At 45.6% G+C, this 20,537-nt stretch overlaps 1 protein-coding gene across 9 annotated transcripts; it reads right to left on the reverse strand.

Moving 5' to 3' along the window:
* Window positions 1-1,853: 1,853 nt before the first annotated feature.
* LOC112894757 lies at window positions 1,854-20,498 on the reverse strand. Of its 9 annotated transcripts, none has more exons than XR_003229047.1 (13): window positions 20,275-20,496; window positions 20,040-20,188; window positions 19,850-19,952; window positions 17,718-17,750; window positions 17,246-17,324; window positions 17,105-17,162; window positions 16,928-16,987; window positions 16,757-16,825; window positions 16,566-16,634; window positions 16,290-16,358; window positions 16,116-16,187; window positions 14,922-16,017; window positions 14,760-14,837 (listed from the first exon to the last, which is right to left on the reverse strand). XR_003229047.1 is itself a non-coding variant. In XM_025962557.1 (13 exons), exons 4-11 carry the CDS (start codon window positions 17,267-17,269, stop codon window positions 15,959-15,961), a joined length of 480 nt encoding a protein of 159 aa, XP_025818342.1. In that variant the 5' UTR covers window positions 17,270-17,324; window positions 17,718-19,202; window positions 19,850-20,188; window positions 20,275-20,497; the 3' UTR covers window positions 14,922-14,990; window positions 15,080-15,098; window positions 15,949-15,958. The 9 variants fall into 9 exon arrangements, 3 of the variants coding, with proteins under 3 accessions (XP_025818343.1, XP_025818345.1, XP_025818342.1); XR_003229046.1 differs by adding an exon at window positions 19,051-19,202 and having other exon boundaries at window positions 19,850-20,188; XR_003229044.1 differs by adding an exon at window positions 19,051-19,202 and having other exon boundaries at window positions 17,718-17,888; window positions 19,850-20,188; window positions 20,275-20,495.
* Window positions 20,499-20,537: the final 39 nt, after the last annotated feature.

The following is a 20,537-nucleotide window of genomic DNA, read 5'->3' on the forward strand; positions in this document are numbered from 1 at the left end:
GAAAGGAATGTACGGTTTTACCCCCACGATCTATCTCAATTTTATTACTTAATTCAAGTTTGCGTTGAGATCGATTTGCATAAAGAGATTTACTTCTAATCCATGCAATCAACCAAAAATCCAAATCAAACATTTGCACAATAACAAACATTCAATATTCACAACTTAGTCGAGATTATCACACGACTCGACTAACACACTCGTTCTAGCGTATTTTTATTAGGATAGCCTAAACTTAGAGGGTTAAGTGAATGCAGGCCAACGTCTACGGAATATATAAAACTAACCCTCGGAAAATGCAGGGAGGATTAGCAAACTCGAGGTTTAGAACTCAAGGAATAGAAGCAGAAACGAATCTTTGGGTTTTGCGGAAGAAGAGCAAGCGAAAAGAAGTCCTAAACTCGACCAGTTCTATCTAGGCTTCGTCCTACAGTCAACACGGCTCTGATACCAATCTGTCACACCCGATTTATAAGAACATAAATCGAGCAATCATATATGCGCCAGGATCAAGTCACGCATATATACAACAGATTATCAAGATATCACAACATATGTCACGAATAAAAGCGTATAAATTATAAAAGGAATGTCTTTATTACAACTGAATCAAGAATCAGTTCAAGGAATGCGAAAGCGTAATATAAATACATGAAGAGTAGGGCGCCACAGGAACGTCAACTGGGAGACAACGCCTAGAAATCGTCGAGTCCGCCGATGTAGTCCTCCACGTCGCCTGGTACTGAGCAGCAGTCGAAGATATCCCAAAGAGAATAGAAGAGAGGAAGAGGCAAGTGTGAGTATACAACTTGTACTCAACAAGTATAACACAAACTATGAGGCTCTAGGCTGGCTGACTCAACTGCAGTAGCTTTTAATCTTGGCAAATTTTATTAAAACTATTTACTATAAATGGATGAATTACCATAAACCCATATTGCATAAGAAATTAATCAATATTAGTTAAGAACTACTGAGAAACCAACCAAACCAAAACCACCCGGGGAAATCTCCCTAATCAAAGGTTGATAACCCCACTAATCAAAAGGAGGATCTGGGCCGCTCATGACTGTGAGCACAGCTGATATATCAGTTTTACACTCTCGAGAGGTTGCACAGCTTTACCCACAAGTCGTGAGCTACGCTAGTTGTTCATCACACTTCCTTAGGTGAGATGGCTAGCAAGCACACTACGAGACCGTTACAAAGGATCACGTTGGTAAGGTATAACCGCTAAGGATTCTGGATCAGCGATGATGGGGCCCACCTCCGGGGGTACAAGACACACAGCACAGACCAAGCCGGAGGAGCAGGGACCATTGAAGCTTACCACCCCTCTTGCCCACGCAGGTAAGTTACTCCCGAACCAACACGACCTAATTAGTAAGTCAAGACCGTCCCATTCCAGTCTTGTGGTTGCGCGGTTGTCCCAGGTTGTCGCTCTATGAACCGGTCCTTATGGAGAGTGGCCAACCAAGCACTAAGCACCGTGCTGGCCCCCTAAACCAGGTTTCTAACAAAACATCTTTTACAGAGATGTGAGCCACTCAAGCACACAGCACAGAGGGCCACGCTCATGATTAAGTTGCATAAGACCATTAATCAAATTTAATTAAAAAGGACCAAGTTTGTTGTAGCGCAGCAACCTAGCACAACTAACCATAATGCCACCCAAAGGATATATATATATATATAGGATATAAAGTGGCTAGGAAAGTCCTTATAGGCATACAATATTAAAATGCAGTATGAAATCTGTATTTAAAAGTGGTAGGATGTTCATGTTATACTTGCCTTCCTCAAAGTTCTCCTGCTGCTGCTCAAAAGCTTCAGAAGATGGTGGCTCCTGGTACTGGTCCAAAGGCTCCGCGTCTACTCACGATCATCAAGCATGGTCCAGACATACACACATGCACAAACAATAGCAAACTGTAAGAAACAGTACAACATTACATAGAAACAGCACACAAAACTATTCTAAAGCTATTCAACGCGTTACAATGATCGCGTGGACATAAAGAACACCTAAAACGGAGCTAAGACGCGAAAACTACGCTTGAAACAAGATCCAGGGACCTATTTGTAAGAAAACTGGAGGTTCTAAGGGGTTCTGCGCAAAAACCGAGGGTCTAAACACAAATAAAGGGTAGACACAGGGGCTATCACGTGAAAACACCGGACATGGACTGCGGGTACTAATTCCAGGAAGCTCAGGGGGGTCCGAGCAAGATTCTGGGTCGTTCTGGAGTTATTTCGCAACTAACCCCGACTGCGGGTTTATTTCTCTAAAAGACAAGGGCTCTTTAGCAAGAAGGCAAGGCCGAAGGGGTATCCTTTATTCTGGATCGTCGGATCTAATCCCAACGGCCTGGATTAGATCCATCTCGCGAAGGGGTACGCGCGCACTGTGGCCGTCGGATCCAGATCTGACGCTCCTGACTCTCACTTCCCTTGGATCTAATATGGTGCGCTGGATCGAAGACGGACGGCTCAGATTTAAAACAAGGGGCGAACCGGTACGCGCGATTTGGGTCCCTCGGATCTTGATCTCACGGCTCAGATCTACCCCGGCTCGATCTAATCCCGCCCGTTAGCCTTGGATCCTACGGCTTGGGGCTTCTGGGCGCTCGGGGCGGCGGCGCTGGTCGCCGGTGACCAGTTCCGCGGCGGCGCGCGGCTCGGGCTCGCCGGAGCTCGGCGTTCCCGCTGCTCCGGTGGCCCAACCTTCACGACTTCAAGCCCAGAAGCATCACCGAGGCTTAGGGAATCGATCTAGGGCTACAGCTGGGCCTAAAGGGGCTCGGGCTTCACGCGCGACGGTGAGGGGCGGCGGACAACGCCGGCGTGCACGCGTTCCGGCCTCGGGGGTGGTCTATGATCTACGACACCTGGCGCATCATGACCAGAAGGGACGTGCGGTGCTCACCTAGGCGTTGTGGGGGCCTGAGCTGCGATGGAAGGAGGAAGACGATGACGATCGGCGGCGGAGGGGTCGGGCTCTCGCGGAGGAAGGTGATGCCGAGGTGGCCGGGACCCTTGACTTGCATAGATCGGCTCCGGGGACTCCTGTGGGGGTGCTCAGGGGGTTAAGAGGGATCCACGAACACCGGCGGCGATGAATTGGGACGGCGGAGCGACTCACCGGCGACGGCTTCGTCGCGAATTCCCGTCGATACAGAGGTGTAAGATCCAATTGCTAGGCCCGGGCAGCTTCTGGATGGTGAGAGGGAGCGGACACGGGGGTTGTGGGGGTCTGGGGCGCGGCGGCGCTGGAAGTCATCGGTGGCGGCTAGGGTTAGGGTTCTGGGTACCCGGGCGCAGGGGTTCCCCTTTTGTGGAGCGGCGGAGGGCACATTGGCGTGCGGGCCCGAGGCGAGGGAGCTCGCCGGAAGTTTCGGGGGCCGTTGCGCCAGAGAAGAAAGGGGAAGAGAGGAGTGCTGGCACGCGGGGCTGGCCTGGCAGAGAGAGAAAAGGGAGAGAAGAGAGCGGGTGCGCGAGCGGGGAAGCTGGCGCCAATAGGTGGGCCCGGGGTGGCAGCGAGAGAGAGAGGAGGGAGCGCGTGGGGTGGCCGGGCTGAGGGGGAAAGTGGGCCGGGGTGTGGCCCATGCGGAAGGAAGAGGGGAGAGGGGGAGGGAGAGCTGGGCCGGGCCAAGGAGGAGGTTTGGGTTGCCTTCTTTTATTCCTTCTCCTTTCCTTTTCTTTTTCTATACTCTAATCATTCAAACAAATCTAGTTGAATTCAAATAAATTTGAATTCAAACTCTATACACTCCACACAAATAAAACCAATGCTCCAGCATGAATGCACAAACAAGTTGATCCTATCATAAATTTTAATTACTTGCGTAATAAGATTACTTTAAATGCAAGATAAAATAGAGAAAACCCTGGAAATTTTATTTAAGCCCAAATAAATTCCTTAAAATTTGGGAAAATTACATTAGGGTGTTACAGTCATCCTCGGGTTCTTTGTCCGCAGGCTTCTTGTTCTTCTTGCCACCACCGGAGTTGTTGAACGTCCTCCGAAGGTGGTAGCAGTCAATGGCGGCATGATTGGCACCTGGGTGCCAAGGGCACTTCTTCTGCAGGATGACATCATCTGGCTTTCATTTACGGGGCGGACCCGAAAAGTCCCGCTAGCCTTTATCGTTGCGGTTGTTGTTTGGGCGCCGCAGATTGCTATCTTGACGCCGCGGGAACCGCTCCCGCATCTTCTCCTCCTGTTCGGACCAATCGTGCATCATATCACGAAGGCCCACAACAGTCTTCGGCCTGTTCCGCCTGAAATCCCTCTAGATGCCCAGGTCGGTGATGTCGTTGTAGAAACAATCGATGATGTCATCCTCCGAGATGTTGGCGATGGTGGCGCGAACGTCAAAGAAGCGATGTGTGTAGGACCGCAGGAGCTCATTACGTTCCTGCTTACACTGAGCAAGATCGTGACGAGTACCTGCACGAGCAATCGCTCCCTGGAAGTTGTCGATGAAGACCTTCTTGAGACGCTCCCAGGAGTCAATTGAGTTGTTGCTGAGGCTTTCCAACCAAGTAAGCGGTGCAGGGTCCAAAGCCATCGGGAAGTAGACGACTTTGGTGATATTCGACCCCCCTGCGACCTCAATGGCCGTGGAGTAGCAACGGAGCCACTGCTGAGGAGCTTGCTTGCCGTCGTACTTGGTAATGCTGATCGGCTTGAAGCCCTCCGGATATTTGTAGCTGCTAAAACGAGCAGAAAAAGCAGGGAATCGGTCGCTACAGTCAGTACCTTCAGTTTCGACTTCTTCGCGGACCTTGCGCCTAGAGGAGATCACTGTCCGCGCGTCACGACCTTCATTGATGTGCTGGCGTAGGTCCTCTGGAGAAGGTCGATGATTGGCCTGCCGCGGATGACCCCCTTGCGGTGGCTGCTGCCTCCCGCCAGGAGCCTGGCTCCCGCAAGCGTTGTCGTTGCTGAGCTGGTGTCGAGGACGGCCGCCAGCCGTTCGACTGTGAGCCTCACTTCGACTCTCACCCACGCGCTCCTCCCTGATGGTGGACGCCGGGTTGTGCTGATCCAGCTGGATCCAAGCCCTCTGCGCGTAAAGAAGTTCTTGACGCACTTCCGGATCGTGGCTACGCTCGAGGATGGCCGTTACCCTGGCGATGTTGGCCACCGGAGTCCTAAAACCCCGCTCGCTTACGGCAACAAACTCAGGGTCAAGCTCGCGATGCATAGATCGCCTACGCTCGTTGGCCCTCCTCCGCCGGATTGTGCGGGCCCTGTTCCTGGCCCTCCGCACCTCACGGTCGGCGTCGTTCTTGTCGCGTGCGTTGGCCGTGATCTCATCCTCAGAAACTGCTTCAAAGTTGACGATGGGAAGATCCCCATCGTCCTCGCCTTCGTTGGCCATCAGCACCTGGCGGGAGGAAAGCTCATGAGAGCTTTCGTCGACTAGTTCAGTCGACCCCTCCACCGCGGTAGCCAATGGCCTGCCCTCTTGAAAAGGCAAGGGCTCGAGGTGAGCCACAAGTCGACCCTCTGCCTCGAGTAGATCGGAGAGCATCATGCCTCTCCAAAGCACAATGCGCCCCTCCGGCAAAGAGGTGATCACCAGATCACCGGTACCAGAACAACCCGAAGCCCCCCGACACGCGGTGGCTTCCGGCTTTCCGCCCTGGAGCAGCAAGTCCAGGTCCTTCTCTAACATGGAGAGGGTCCCAGAGACGTTGGCCTCCTAAAGATCAGTGGCCGGTTTGCATGAGCCGAGTTGAGATCGGCTATGCAGATCCCTAGATTGGAACAAGTCCAAACCAGAGGAAGTTGTCGCAACACCAGAAGAAGTCGAGCCTGGAGCAGACTCCATCTCGATCTGTGCTGCAGAGGCATGAAGCGGCAAGTTGTCGAGCCCGTCGACGAACTTGTCGAGGTCGCTGTGAAGATCTGCAGCGAAGGTCTTTGGCCTCATGTCGACGAGGAATCTCTGAAAGTTGCCCACACCATCTACGATGCAGACCCACGAGCCAAAAACGAATGTCGTACCCTAAGAGGGAACTGACCTGATGAAATTGAAAGATGCCATCGAGCTCGCCGGTGGATCTTCGACGCGCACCCCAACCTGGCGCGCCAGCTGTCGGTGTTTAACCGGCTGCCCACCGAGGGATATACCCAAGGTGGTAAGTTTTGGGTGAGGAGACACCGAGATCAGGAACTCGAAGGTGCAAGGAACACAGAACTTAGACAGGTTCGGGCCGCAAGATGCACCCTACGTCCTGTACGGTGGTTTGTATTGCCTTTTGTGTAGAATGACCTAGAGATCGTGTTTTGAGAGGAGTCCCTGTCCTCCCTTATATATCCGAGAGGCCAGGGTTACAAAGATACTAACCAACACCAGCTAAGGAATCGTACCAGAACATATCTCGAGTAGATTCCCCCTGTATCGGTTAGCCTTGTCTCCTATTTAAACGGAATAAATAAGAGATAAACAAGATGAATAAGAGATAAGACGGACTTAATCTCTTAGACCTCTTTAAACTACGTTATGTACCCAGTCCCGTGGCCCCGGGTCTGACAGGTACTGCTATTCATACCCTAAGCTTAACCATATACTCCCAATATAATCAACCAAAATTGATACATTGGCAGCATCTCAAGTAGGCCACTGCTTGAGAAATAGCGTTCGGTTCGCATCACCGACGGGAAGGCTAACTCCCCAGTTAGCTGAGCATCCTTACCTTCTTACCTCATCATCGAAAGCGTAGTTACAGGATGTAAAGTTGATTGTGCATAAATTTAAGATTTAACAGAAAGTAGTGCTGGAAGTTAGCATTATATACATATATACAATAGCCACCTCTAATTCCCATATTAACATTACCCTAGGGCTTTACGTACTAAGCACAATCCTTAACGGCACCAACGTAGGTTTGCAAAATAGTTTGTTGGTTCAATTTTATACTAAAAGACATTTTTAAGGATAATTATATCTCCAGGGTACACTTGTTAGCTCTGCTACCAGCTGTGGCAGAACCAACCTGAATTACACCAGCTCAAGTACGCAAGTCCTTTCTCTCAAGGGCTCCAATCGTACTTTAAACGGTGTAACCCCTTGGCCTGTCGGGTAACGTCCCGATAAACCACCAAATGCAGGATCAAACAAGGTACCTCGCACGAAGGCGAGTCCAGAGATACAATCACCATCATATTTTACATCACAGGCACTTATGTTACAAGAGTTTTTAGAATAACATAAGTACTAGACTGATAGAAGTTATTACAAACCAGTTTAAAAATTCAAATTCACAGCAGCGGAATTCAAAGTACGATAACTATACATGTCGCTAGTATGGACATCATGATAAGCCATGGCATGACATCACTTGTCAGGATCGGTGTTGGCCGGGGACGGGTCCCACTCCACGGACCAACCATCAGGCAAAGCATAGGGCCAAGGCATGGAGAGAGTAGGGTCTTCAGAGATATTACCTGAAATAAAATCATATTGCAAGGCTGAGTACTCTAATACTCAGCAAGGCTTACCCGGAATTAGGGTATACTTAGCCCTTAACTAGACCATGAAGGCTTTAAAGGAATTTTGGGGTTTGTCTCAGCTGAAAAGCAACAAAGAGTAGATCCTTAATTTCATATTTTAGTTTTCAGTTTCTAATTTCTTTAACCATTCTAGGTAAGCACCTATAACTATTCAAGCAAGGTAAAGCCTTTTTAGAGCACACCTCAGTATTACTCATCATAAGATTTCTCTTGTTACTCTATGTGGCAAAAGAGTTAAGCAGTCTTAATCTCCACGAGAAACGGACGATTCTAAATCGAATTTCAACCCTTGTAAGGTAAACTTAACTCACACGCTTGGAACACCAACAGGTCGTTCTGAAGCAACCGTTTGCCTTTCATTCCGGGTCATGGAACAATGCCACCACAAGCGACTACAGGACCATACGCACATCCAATATGCAGGATGTATGTCTGTAGCGCGACTACATGACCATACTCCTGGTTGCCCTACAACACGTATTCGCACACGTCGGTGCGTGTAAACATAAATTAAAAGTCGAGTGGTGGGAGACGAGTCCACTTGCCAGACCGATTGGTTACTAGGCTTACCGCTTACCATATTTCATGGTATGTGGCTAGTACTTTCAAATGCTTAACTGCCACTATACCACACACTGCGACCTTAACCAAATTCATCAATACAGACGGGGTATCATTTCTTTTCAAGATACTACACATAACCCCGTCCATCATCCTTATAGTGATTGCAGGATTGTAAACAACCAATTTCTATGTCGCGCGAGTGATAGGAAATCACTTGACTTCTACAGGTCCTATTAGCATAGCACAAGTCGGACTCAGGTTCTAATATTCAGTACATCGGTTCCTAGGAATATGCAACTAGGGTTTCCAGACAATTCCTAAGAACTTAATCCACAAGTATATATATAAATGTAGATTGCAGTGTAAATAAAATAGTGGGTTTATGTCCGGGGCTTGCCTTCACTAGCGGGGCTGAGGTCAGAGATGTTAACAATTCCTTCCCAACTCGGGTTAGGGGCTTTAGTGAATTCTCCGACGATGTTCCCGGCGTTTTCAGAGACTTCTACTTCGGGTTCTGGGAGAATCTGATAGTCTCCGTCGGCGAGAAGCGTCGAATCTACATGTGATGAAAATGATGCAGTTTAGAAAATGTATAGATTGTTATTCTACTTCACGATAAAGTTGCAATCTAATGAACATAACATTACATATTAGCAAACACAACAATTGCCCTTTACTAGGCAGTCATTTATTGGGTTTATTAACCCATTTACTTAGCAACATGGGTGGTAATCCTAAAAATTTAATTAACTACATGAAGTAGCATGTTTGATTATCTTAGATAATTAAATTAGTTACATTTAACACCTTTATTTATTTGACTAGCTAATTATCTTTAATAACCCTAGGTTATTAATTAATATGGATCTACTTAACAAGTTCTATTTATTTTAGTTGTTCTAGACCTGATCATGGGTTGAGAATTTTTGGTCATGCTACACTACTCAAGAGCAATATCTCAAATTATTTTCATAATTTTTCATGAACTATAGCTATGGTTCATGAATTTTTCTTTGAATCTAAACTTAAATTCACTACTGGAGTTATACTTGGATTCTGACTCTCAAAGTTTTATTTTGGATTAATCATGCAGAAGCACAGCTAAGGTAAAATTTTCAGCTTTAAACATGAAGGAATGCATCTAGAATTAAATTATGAACTTTCTATCAACATACAACAAAGGTACTTGAATTTCTAAGCAAATGAGCAGTAAAGAACTCGAGATTTTTGCACAGAGCTATACATGACACATACAACCTAGGTTTCAAAATTCAGCCACAACACATGCATATAACATGAGATACAAATAAAACACTCATTTCATAGTATTTAATTTACATCAAAAACTACACACATACAGCTCAAACTTGCTATATAAAAGTAGTCGATTTTAACTTAAGGATTCCAACAAAACTGGTTTGGCATTTTTCTGAATTTTCTATAATTTTCTACATATTTTTGAAGTTCACAGCTTTTGAATTGGGGGGGGCTCTGGAATTTTACAGGGACACCCTTAGAACTTTTGAAATCATCAGAGAAATGCCCTTGGTTCGTCGGGGAAGAGGAGCAGGGGGATTGCCGGCCAAATTCCGGCGAGGGGGGTGGGGGTGGAGAAGGACTGGTATACGGGCACCAGGAGCTCACGGCGCATCCATGGGTGGCCTTGGGAGGAAGTGGGGATGGCCGGAGGTGGGGTTCCCACGGCGGCCGAGGCGGCGGCGGAGGGGAGCTCGTCGGCGAGGAGGTTCCCGGCGAGGAGGAGAGCCAAGCTCAGGCTTGACAGCTGCAGTAGGATGAGGAGAAGCTATTGGGATGGTCGGATTGGACAGAGGAGGGGCGCAGGTAGAGGCTCGACGGCGACAGGAGCTTACCAGCGAGGAGGGAATCGGCGGCGAGGTAGCTCCGGTGGAGGTCCGGCCACGGGGAGTGGCTTGGGAGCGTCAGTGAGGTGAGGGGAAGCTTCCTAGGGGGTTTTAGTGGTGTGGGGTGTACGGGAATGGGCTGCCCACGGCGAGCAGGAGGGCACCGGAGTTGAGGGAGGAGACGGCGGCGGCGTTCGGGTTTCTGTGTGTGCACGGCAAAGGGAAAATGAACGGAATGGAAAGGGCTTGAACCAGAGGAGCTCGCGGTAACTATAACTGGGTGAGGGAAGGGAGGGAATGCTGGCATTCGCCACGGCGGCGGCGAGCTGTCGCTCGGCGGGAGCTCGGGCAGGAGAGGAGAGGGGCGTGTCAAGCGCGCGGGAGGCCAGAAGAGGGAAGCTAGAGCGGCGCTCGGGCTGGGGATCGATGCATGGAGGTGGAGCACGGCAGGAGGTGGTGAGGGACGGCCGAGAACGACGAGAACGATGGGCGGCGGTGCTGCAGAGGTGCAGAGGCAGAGCAGAGCATGTGCCAGAGGAGGAAGAAGAGGGGAGGAGGTCCGAGGGACCTCGTTGGAAATTTCAAAACCTCAGGGACTTCACTGTAAACAGAATTTTCCCACTGATCCAAAGCTCTAATGAGGAAATGGTCAAAATAGAAGTTGTAGAACTTTTCAAATCCTACAACTTTTCTTTAGGGCTCAAGTTCAGAAACCTAAAGTATACTGCTTTATTTTACAATTTTGCGCTCAACTCAAACTTAATAAAGTTTTTGTCCTTAGTAATGTAAATTTTATGTAATATTGGGCTTATCTGCAAGCATTTATGACTGGTCATGATGACTTTCACCTTTTACATTTTGACCCTTGGTAATTTTTGGATGTTACTTTTATACTTCAACTAAATTACATAAAAGGACTTGTACTTTCATAAATTTACACAAATACCCTTATTTTCATAACTTTACTTAGTTTTCACACAATTTAATCCACACCAAACATTCTTCCTATTGGCTTGCTCTATTTGACACCTAGGGTGTCACAGACGCGCGGCGGGGCGGCCGTGCCGTGGCGCGAACGGACTCGGGCTCGAGCCCGAGTCTGGCTCGAGGTCGGGGACGACCCTAATAGGTGGGTCCCGGCTGTCAGCGAAATAAGAGGGAGGGGAGAGAGCATCTGGCGCACGCGGGCCATTGGGCCATGGAGGGGGCGAGCAGGCTGCGTGTGGTGGAGGAAGAGGAGGGAAAGAAGGCTAGCTGGGCTAGGCCGCAAGGAGGGAAAAAGAAAAGAGGAGAAGAAAAAGAGGGTGGGCCGGGCCCAAAGAAAAATAGAGGGAGAAAAAGAATTGAGTTCAAATGTATTTGAATTTGAATTTAAAATTTAAATTCATATAGAAGACAAACAATAAAATAATGCAATGTGGCATGAAATGCACAAAACCTATATTTCCTTATGTTTCTTTTTATGATTAAGTAAATTACTATCAATTCACAATAAATGCTCTAAAATTAAAATAATGGAATAAAAACCTTATGGGTCCTAAATGAAATCTAGCAAAAATTTATTTAGGTTTCTAATTTGAAAATTAGGGTGTTACATACGATCTCCGCAGAGATGCATCGACTATTTGAGCCCTTGACCCTCGTCGAACAACCGGCAACACCTGCCTAAAATCACTACCGAAAACCACGGTCTCCCCTCCCCCCCCCCCAACAGCTGGTTAGGCCGATCCATTATATCTCGTAAGCTATTATCAAGCGCCTCGACCGCTTCCCTCTTTGTCATAGTGGCTTCATCCCAAATTATGAGTGATGCTTGGCGTAGAAGTTTGGCTGTACCACTCTGTTTTGTGCAGCTAAAAAACAGCCATCCTCAATTGTGAGGGGAATCTTGAAGCGCGAGTTGGCGGTCCTACCACCGGGCAATATTGATGCTGCAACTCCAAATGTAGCTGTGGCAACAACAAGTTTACCCTGACTACGTACTTTCGCAAGTGGTGCTTTGTATAGGAATGTCTTTCCGGTACCACCAGGACCGTCCAAAAAAACAAGCCACCCATAGGATTTTCAATAGTAGGCAGCCTTCTGCTCAGCGTTAAGATTATCCGCTAGTGACACATCATCAGGGTTTTGCTCGATGCTCGCCTCTTCGAATATCTCATGAGGGATACCGCTAGCATCATCATACGTCTCATCAATATCAGAAGGGGAAATGATTTGATATCCTTCCCCATTGACGGTAACATATTCCGAATATCAATCAAGACCATCTACTGCACAATTATGGGTGATGTATTATTACGGCTATAGTACTCTGGCATTGCATCAAGGTGTCTATGCCATAGTGCTGAGACATCGCTTGGCTCACAAAACACCAAAATTTTAGCAAATAGTTTACGTAACAATGACGGCATATGGGATAATGTTGCTTTGGTTAGACACTCATCCAGACTGCTATCCTCCTCAATGAGACCCCTTCTTTGTGCAGTTTCACGAAATGTGGGAAGAATCACACCATCTACAGTCCTAAGATCCTCATATGAAGTATCACCCGCCACATGGTTCAAGATAACACGCAAGTAGTAGCATTCCCCCTCAGCCAGGTGCGTTGATACGATCCTGCCAACTTGCCCACCTGTATCATATACCCTTGGTTTCCAAAACTTCCCATTTGACTGCCACATAAAGAATTCAGGAAAATCACGGTACAATTTATCACGGCCAATCTTGTGGATTCTATTTGCTGCGAAGTATGCAGTAAGCATTGACTCATCGGCACCCGGTTGATTAACAACTTGTTCAATCTTTTGATGCTGATTAAATGTTACCATGTGCATGTGTGGAAGATGTAGCTGCAACTGCTGTACAAATGGATACTACGACGCACGATCATGTCCCTTGTATGTGTACTTGAAAAGGTACTTAACATATTTGATGCTCCCACAAGCCTCAACATTTATGTGACAATTGAACATGCGCAACAGTTAAGGATTGTAAGGCACGACCCATTGATTATTCAGCACGTGGCCACGTATCTTTTCTTTGCGTCAATTATCTTTTCTTTGCGTCAATTATCACGTCGCAAAAATAGAGCGTGGATATCTATTTTTGCAAGAGGAACGCCCCTTTGTGCACGGGCAATTAGGATTTAATGACCCACACGGTCCGTGCATCATGTGTTTGGTTACCATCTTGTACAGTTATGGGTACTTCTTCTTGTTGGGAAGCTCAGCTGTTATCAGACGGTCATAATGTTCAGGACATGTAAGCTTGTATTTTCTTTTCATGATGAGCAAGAAGTGGGCATGTGGCAATCCTCTCTTTTGGAACTCCGCAACATACACATACGCACGGACTTTACCGAGGATATCCTTTTCCATCAACCTCCACTTCAATTCCTCCAGTTTTGCCCTGAAGACTCAGGTGACAAGATCTGGACGATCTTTCGCGGTCTGACCAGGGTACAGTTTTGCCTTGATCTCGGGTGATAAGATATCTGGCTTACCATACCTTCGGACCAAGGCCATGGCATCCATATACCGGCGCCTCATGTCCCTAGGGCCTCCAATAAAGGATGTCTCGAGAACTATACGCTTTCCAACAGAATCTGCTTGTGACTCCCCTGCTTGCAAACTATCAACCAGGCCTTGATATAAATCCGTTCTAATCTCATTCTAGTTGTTTCATATGTAATCTAAATGCGAACTCTCAATCTTGATGTAAATGTCAACGGCAAACTGTTGGAAGAGTCTCTTTCCATATAATATTGGGTTAAATATCTCGGCTGCATCTGAAACTTATAGCAATAGTATTCGCGCACGAACACACATTTATTCCCTGCGTAACCTACATTTATTAAATTATGATAGTTTAGTATGTATTCTTTCAATATTACCACATATAAAATGTAATATTATATTCTAAAACATTTTACGAGTTACCTTCATCATCACCCTCAGATCGGGCTTTGCAGATGGCGCGAGCAGCATTGACTTCATCCATGGTCACACACACCTTTGGAATGCAATCGTGCCAACCAAGCTCCCCTCTAGGAAAGAACAAGGGATACGATAATGGGTCGTAGCACGCATGGTATGATCGAATGCCATGTATAGACCTATCCTTGCCTTGCAATACTACACTATGCTGGAACTGCCCACTCAGTTCACTTCCCTCTACCCAAACGGCAGCCACCTTTGATGTTAACGGCACATTATGTGTCCTTTGATCTAACCATTGATCCAAATTCAATGCAACATGATAGTCCTCAACATGTTCGATCTGGCCCATTGTCCTAAGATGTTCAGAATAAGGATTACCTCGAAGGATGCCAACCAATATATCAATGACCTCCTTGTCCTTTCATGCACAATCTGCACGACACTTTTGGTACCGATGCTCAAGAGCCGGATCATCGTCATAAAAGTAAAGCTCAAGGTGTTTAGGTTCTGTCCCCTCTTATTTACCAAAAGACCGGATATTGTGGTAAATCTGACCATGTGCATGGAATGTGTAAGCACCAGCATTCCGCATGTTCGTGGTCATACGGTCAAGGTGACAGTACATGGAAGTGAAAGAAAAATGCCCATTGAAAAACCTAATGTTGGCACGAAAGTTCCTTGCGTTGGGATCCGATCTTGTCCACAATCTCATTAGGGCTAGGGGTGTGTCAGGTGTGGAAAGATGTATCTTCCCACTACGGCAACAAAACCCCGGTGGTTCTGACTCAAACTTCTTTGCGTTGCAGTACTCGCAATTATCGACCGGTTTGAGCATGTGAGTCTCTGACGGAACATTTGCATAAACTGCAGCATGAGGATCTGGAACCTCTATCACATTAAGGTCATCATCACCAATATCAACCTCATCATCTTCGTCAGCATCATCTTCTATAGAATAAACCATTTGGACTTTCATGTTAAACGGGGATTATGATATTGAGTAATGCGTACAAACATATGCTTCGCACTTACTTTGTCCTGCAAATAGGTACCCCTTGTCCTCTTCATCATCATCCTCAAATATGATATCCTCATCACTATCTGCGATGAAATAATTAGACTCACGATCACACTCACCATTTTTTTAGTACAAAGGGGTGATGTGGAATTCAAGAGTCCATAAAACTTACCATCCTCCACCATGCCTGGCTGCATCTCGTCAACCGCATCATGTGTATTATTTGTTGAGCCAGCGTAATGAGCATATGTTTTAGAGGGGTTGTTGGGCATAGGATCTTTATTTGCAGTCGTATTGGTTCCTTTGGTGTAAAAAAATAAAATCGGTAACATTGGATATGTGACAATGTGTTTGAGTTGGAAAATAACTCTATCAGAAATAGGTTTTACAAGCATTAGTTATAGCTGATTCGTTTGTCGGCTGTGGATCACACCTTGTTTATTCATGAGATCTATCCATACTCTATCCAATTGTTGACTCAATCTGTTTAATTCGCAAAGAACAAAGTTTACCCTTCACGCCAGGGGTAACATGTTGGGAACACCTTTTTCTTCCAACGAGGATCGGCGGATCAGCTTCGTGAGGGGGGTCCTCTAGGGTTGCGTGAATGTAAACAGGTGTGCTTTTTACAACTGGGATCTCCCAGTCACATGCGCTTAGTGGTTTATCAAGGGGTGTAGGCTCAAAGTGTGGGTTCTCCATTGCGATAGAGTCAGGGTGCAATGTATCGGACCTAATATCTTTATTTCTTCATCGTGATGCTCTTTTTATTTCACTAACTTTCTTCTTTTTCTCCTCGGCAGACATAGTCTTCTTAGGCTCTTTGTGTGCATGATATGCATCTCGACAACGCTTATTAATTATATCTCTCTGCTTGGCAGTCATTGCTGCCCTTCGCGCTCTAGCCCTCTCACGACGGTGTTCATTAGGATCAACCACTTGATTTTCAACTGGTGCATGAAATTCTAAAATTATAACAATAATTTAATTTATTTGTCCCCCGTCATACACAAACATATCTGTGTAGTAAGTTAGACGTACCTGTGTTGTCCTAAGCGATACTTTCTCTGTGACACGATTCCCGGGGTTGTCTGTTCCAAATATTATCTCCTAATAATAGATATTATAAAGTATGATGAGATACCTGTCATGCATGGAACCAAAACAACAACCCATCACAAACTATAGTGAAAATTGACTGACCATACCTGCATCATCAGGTTTTTTTCCACATCTGATATAAGTCAAATCGGCAATCTCAGGGATGACCTGAGATCCACCTGCATACAAGAGAATGAACTGCATTTGAATTCCATGACCATTTACGCGCAGCATGGAACAAAAACAACAACCGATCAGTAATCGATCAGCATGTCACATACATGATTCATTAGGTGCTATGCCATTATTTGCAAAAGTCAATCCAAGGCCGGGAATGTCCCGAGTACCAACTGCACAAAACAAAAGAAGATCATTTCTTAAATTGCAATTTTTGATAATGGGTTGATCTACTTCGATGAATGAAGTCGCTGATTTTTACGGAATGGTCAGTTTATAGGGATGTCATCATCCGTTGAAGCCATAATAGAATAGAACAGCTGATTTCACATACAAAACCTAAAATTTTATGGTTTATTATGCACACCGTAGGTGCGTACCTGTCTCATTGGGTGTTAAGTCACCTGCAAATGTCAATTCTCCATACCTGGGGATGTCCAGAGTGACACCTGCACAAAACACAAATGAGTGCAACATACAAGTTCAATGACCTCTGATACCCAATCATCATAAAAAATCTGTTCCACCCTACTATTTCAACAAACAACTTGATGGCACCGATCATAAGTACCTAAAAGTGGCATCACATTGTTCTCTTCTATCCTCAGAGCCCCAAGCTCGTCTGCGCCCCGCGTGACCACTGGATATGTGCACTTTATTATTGGTGTGGACTACAGGCATGAAAGCAACAAACAGGATAAAATGAAACTATACAAGCATCAGCCTTGCTACTAAGCAGTACCCGGTTCATAAGATTCATTGCGATGCAGCCAGTGGGTATCCTCTTTAGCTGTGTTTAGATCTGCAGCGAACACGCGGACGGTGAGAGATCCAATGCAATATGGATACACGCTGCTTTTTGACCCAATCTATCTTTTGTTTCGCAGACATCCCTGCATATCGGTCCCTCTCTCGCTACCTTTTTGCCTCCTTTGGATCTGTTGCTTGTGGACTCGGGACATGAGGTTCTTGGTTACCTAATTCACATTTATAATTCATGTTTAGTGTACGTAGCAAACAGATTGTCTGGAGAAGGTTGAACAGTAGCAGGAGGCCTCACCTGATCCAATTGTGTTTGATACATCCCTGAAGGGTGATCGTCTAGATTTACCCATACCTCTTAAAACCCACAGAACCACCTGTACAAATTTACAATGCCCATGTGTTGCTAAGGGAGTTAAAAAAAACTTCTAACGAGATAAGAGGAGCATATAAAGTATAGTTTTTTGAGTTCATCAGCTATTACAATCCCCCAATATGCTGTTTTGAACCAATACACAAGAATCAACTTCGAACCAATTAAAAGAAAAGGCACATGAAAAAAGTTTTAAAATATCTAATTTTTGAACTTTTATAGCCTTATTATGATTCCATTACTGAACTTGCCAATTGAACCACAGAGGTTCTGCTCATTAATGATCCAACGGTCTGGAATCCATGCTCATTGATCAAGGCATATATTAAAAAGCTCATTTTCTAAAACTCCATGCATCCCTTTCCAAAATCACCATGCCTATGGACATGCATTGTACCTTGTGGGAATGGCAATTGGCAGTCCGGCACCTCTGAACAGGACGCAAACAAAATGAATTCAACAGTGTCAGTGGATGCCGCTAATCAAACTTGTGATAAAACCAGAAACAATCTCAAGACTATATGGTTCAGCTACTATATGGTTCTGGAAACCGAGCCCACTTGAACACCTAGGAGGAGACAAATATACAAGTCACAAACAACGAGAAGGACATAGTAGAAAAAATAAACCAACAATGGTCTTCAATAAATTTATTTACATTAGCTAGGTTCTTATTTCCCAGGATAATGACTATCGCTAGATCTGAAAAAAAGGCATGGGCATGACCCATTTATTGGTCACTAAATTTAGAAAGGGAATTGGTAATGCATTGCAAAGTAAGAGAGATGGGAGTATCCTTATCACCTTTTCATATTACAGTAGTAGCAGTTTAATGAGACTAACTACCATGCTGTTCGATCATTTCAGTAACATAACAAACCTTCATTCTCTTCCATTTATTTCAGACAGTGATAGACTGATACTTTCGATCAAATTTTCTACTGACATGCATAATATCATGGAAGATGCAAATGACAAGGCATTCGTAGGTTATCAAACTTGGCAGATAACTCCACACTTACACTTTCAGATCTCACTTCACTCACCAATCAAAGCTTAAAAGAGTAATTTATGAAAATCACTCACATTGTAATAGCCATATTAGTTAAACAGCCAAGAACATCACCTCATGGTGAGTGAAGTGAGTGAGCAGCAATATGCATAAACAACATGTATCTTCTGCTTCTGAATTCAGTGTTACAGAAATATAGATTCATCACCTTAATTTGATTGGCTCCACTAATCAAAGTGCAGCGCACTCCCATAGCACAACACCTGACGCCTAATATTATGTTCTAGAAACCTAATATAAATTCTCAATAAAGGATGACTATCCACTACTAATTACATATTGCAGCCACCATATAGGTCCATTCCATTCTACATGCATTTTACCAAATATCTTTAGGTATACTGTTTTCTAACTATATATAAAAAGATCTAACTATGAGTAGACCCAGAAACAGAACTATAGCTAGCCAATAGCACAATAATAACGTAAGCTCTGATTTTTCTTTCTATCGAACACATTAATCGAGAAACGTACAGAACTACAAGTCTTGCAGGCATTAACCAATGAGGTTCCCCCTCCTCTGTTCCTCTATTGCACTACTGAAAACCAGAATAGCTCAATGGTCCAACAAAGTCACGTATAAACACATAATTAATCTAGCAAAATGACCAGGAGATTCAAATTTACAATGCAGCGGCAAGTAGAATCAATGTTTGACCTAGTTAGGCTTGATTCGATCCAGCTCGCCTTCACGCGCGGTCTATCCCTGATCAGGATGCTGCACCACGAGTCGAATTTGGGCAATAAATCTTTTTTTTTGCTGGGCAACAGTATGGTGTATGGGCTGATTGGAGCAATCCTTACCTAACTCTGTCAGCAGAAATATGAAGCTGCTCAGGTACCTGCTTTTACTAAACATGTTCATAAATATGCAATATTGTGTATGAAATATAATTAAGAACCTTAACATTTTCCACGCTTGAGTATTCTTGTCAACATCTCTATCTTCTCGATAACATTAGATCTGTGCATTTAATTTTCTTTGTCTACAATTTGTCCGCGTACAGCTTTGGCAGAAGCTGAACTGGAGGTATGATTAATATACACCATTATAGTTTGTCAAATATATAGGAAAATTGCTTAATTATTCTAATTCTATAATTATGAAATGCTCAATAGTTCTGATTCTATCACTATGCACCAAAGCTGCACTAAAGGTATGATTAGAATACACCACTATAATTGATCAAACATGTACCAAAATGCATAATAGTTCTGATTTTATCAATATAAGCATGCATAATCACAGCATTGAAGCTTCGCATAGCTCTCTGTTCCAGTTCTTTAGAAAAGAGATAATTGATTAATAGTGGCAATGTGAAATCTAAAATATCGAGGGCTTGTTTATTTTGATAGGGATAGGGGGAATTCAGATGATGATGTCAGCATGCCTAGACAGATCGAGTGAGGAATAAACAACAGGGAGTAGGATCGGCGTTTTTAGGATTGCTGCTCACCTCCCTCAGGGTCCAGACGTTCTTTCTTCTTGGTCTGGCCGGGGTGCAGACCGACGGCGTGGAGGTTTTTCCCTGGTGTCGTCGCCGTGGGGGTTTTTCCTTGCTGTCGTCGCGGTGCATCCCACGTCGTCTAGTCAGCAGGAGGTAGGATCGTTGCCTAGACACTCTGTTTTAGGGTTTCACTTCTCACCTCCCTCAGTCTGAAGACGATCTTCCTCCTTGATCTCACCGGCCTGCAGGCCGACGACGTATACGGCAGTGGCGTACAGGTTTCTCCTTGGTGTCGTTGGGTGCAATCGACGGCGTCTAGGGTAGCGCCTCGTGGTGGTCTTCCACACCCTAAAACACAGCCGGGGATGATGCATCGAGGAACGGCATAAGGGTGACGATGCATTGATGGAGATGATTAGGATCTAGTTGCTCACCTCGATGCCGGCCATCTGTTCGCAGATGGTGGCGAGGTCTGCATATCCTAATCGGGAGGGGAGGGGAGGCACGCGAAAGCCGTGACGTCGAGCGTGGCGGAGGGGGAGAGCTCGGAAGGGGAGGGGAGGCACGGGAGGGCGACGTGGGATTATGGGAACCATACGGGAGGGGCGAGAGGCACGGGAGAGCGACGTAGGAATCGCACGGGAGGGGTGGGATTGCATGGGAGGGGAGGGGTCACACGGCAGACTGGCAAACGTGG

Source organism: Panicum hallii, chromosome 5, assembly GCF_002211085.1.
Source record: "Panicum hallii strain FIL2 chromosome 5, PHallii_v3.1, whole genome shotgun sequence".
Lineage (NCBI taxonomy): Eukaryota > Viridiplantae > Streptophyta > Magnoliopsida > Poales > Poaceae > Panicum > Panicum hallii.

Excerpts from the sequence above, each read along its gene's own strand:
- LOC112894757 (XM_025962558.1), bottom strand. The coding sequence starts at position 17,269 with ATGTATCAAACACAATTGGATCAG. Across the intron at positions 16,826-16,927 it reads CAATGAATCTTATGAACCGG|TGGTCACGCGGGGCGCAGAC; the intron begins GTACTGCTTAGT and ends GCACATATCCAG. Across the intron at positions 16,359-16,565 it reads CTTAACACCCAATGAGACAG|TTGGTACTCGGGACATTCCC; the intron begins GTACGCACCTAC and ends TGTTTTGTGCAG.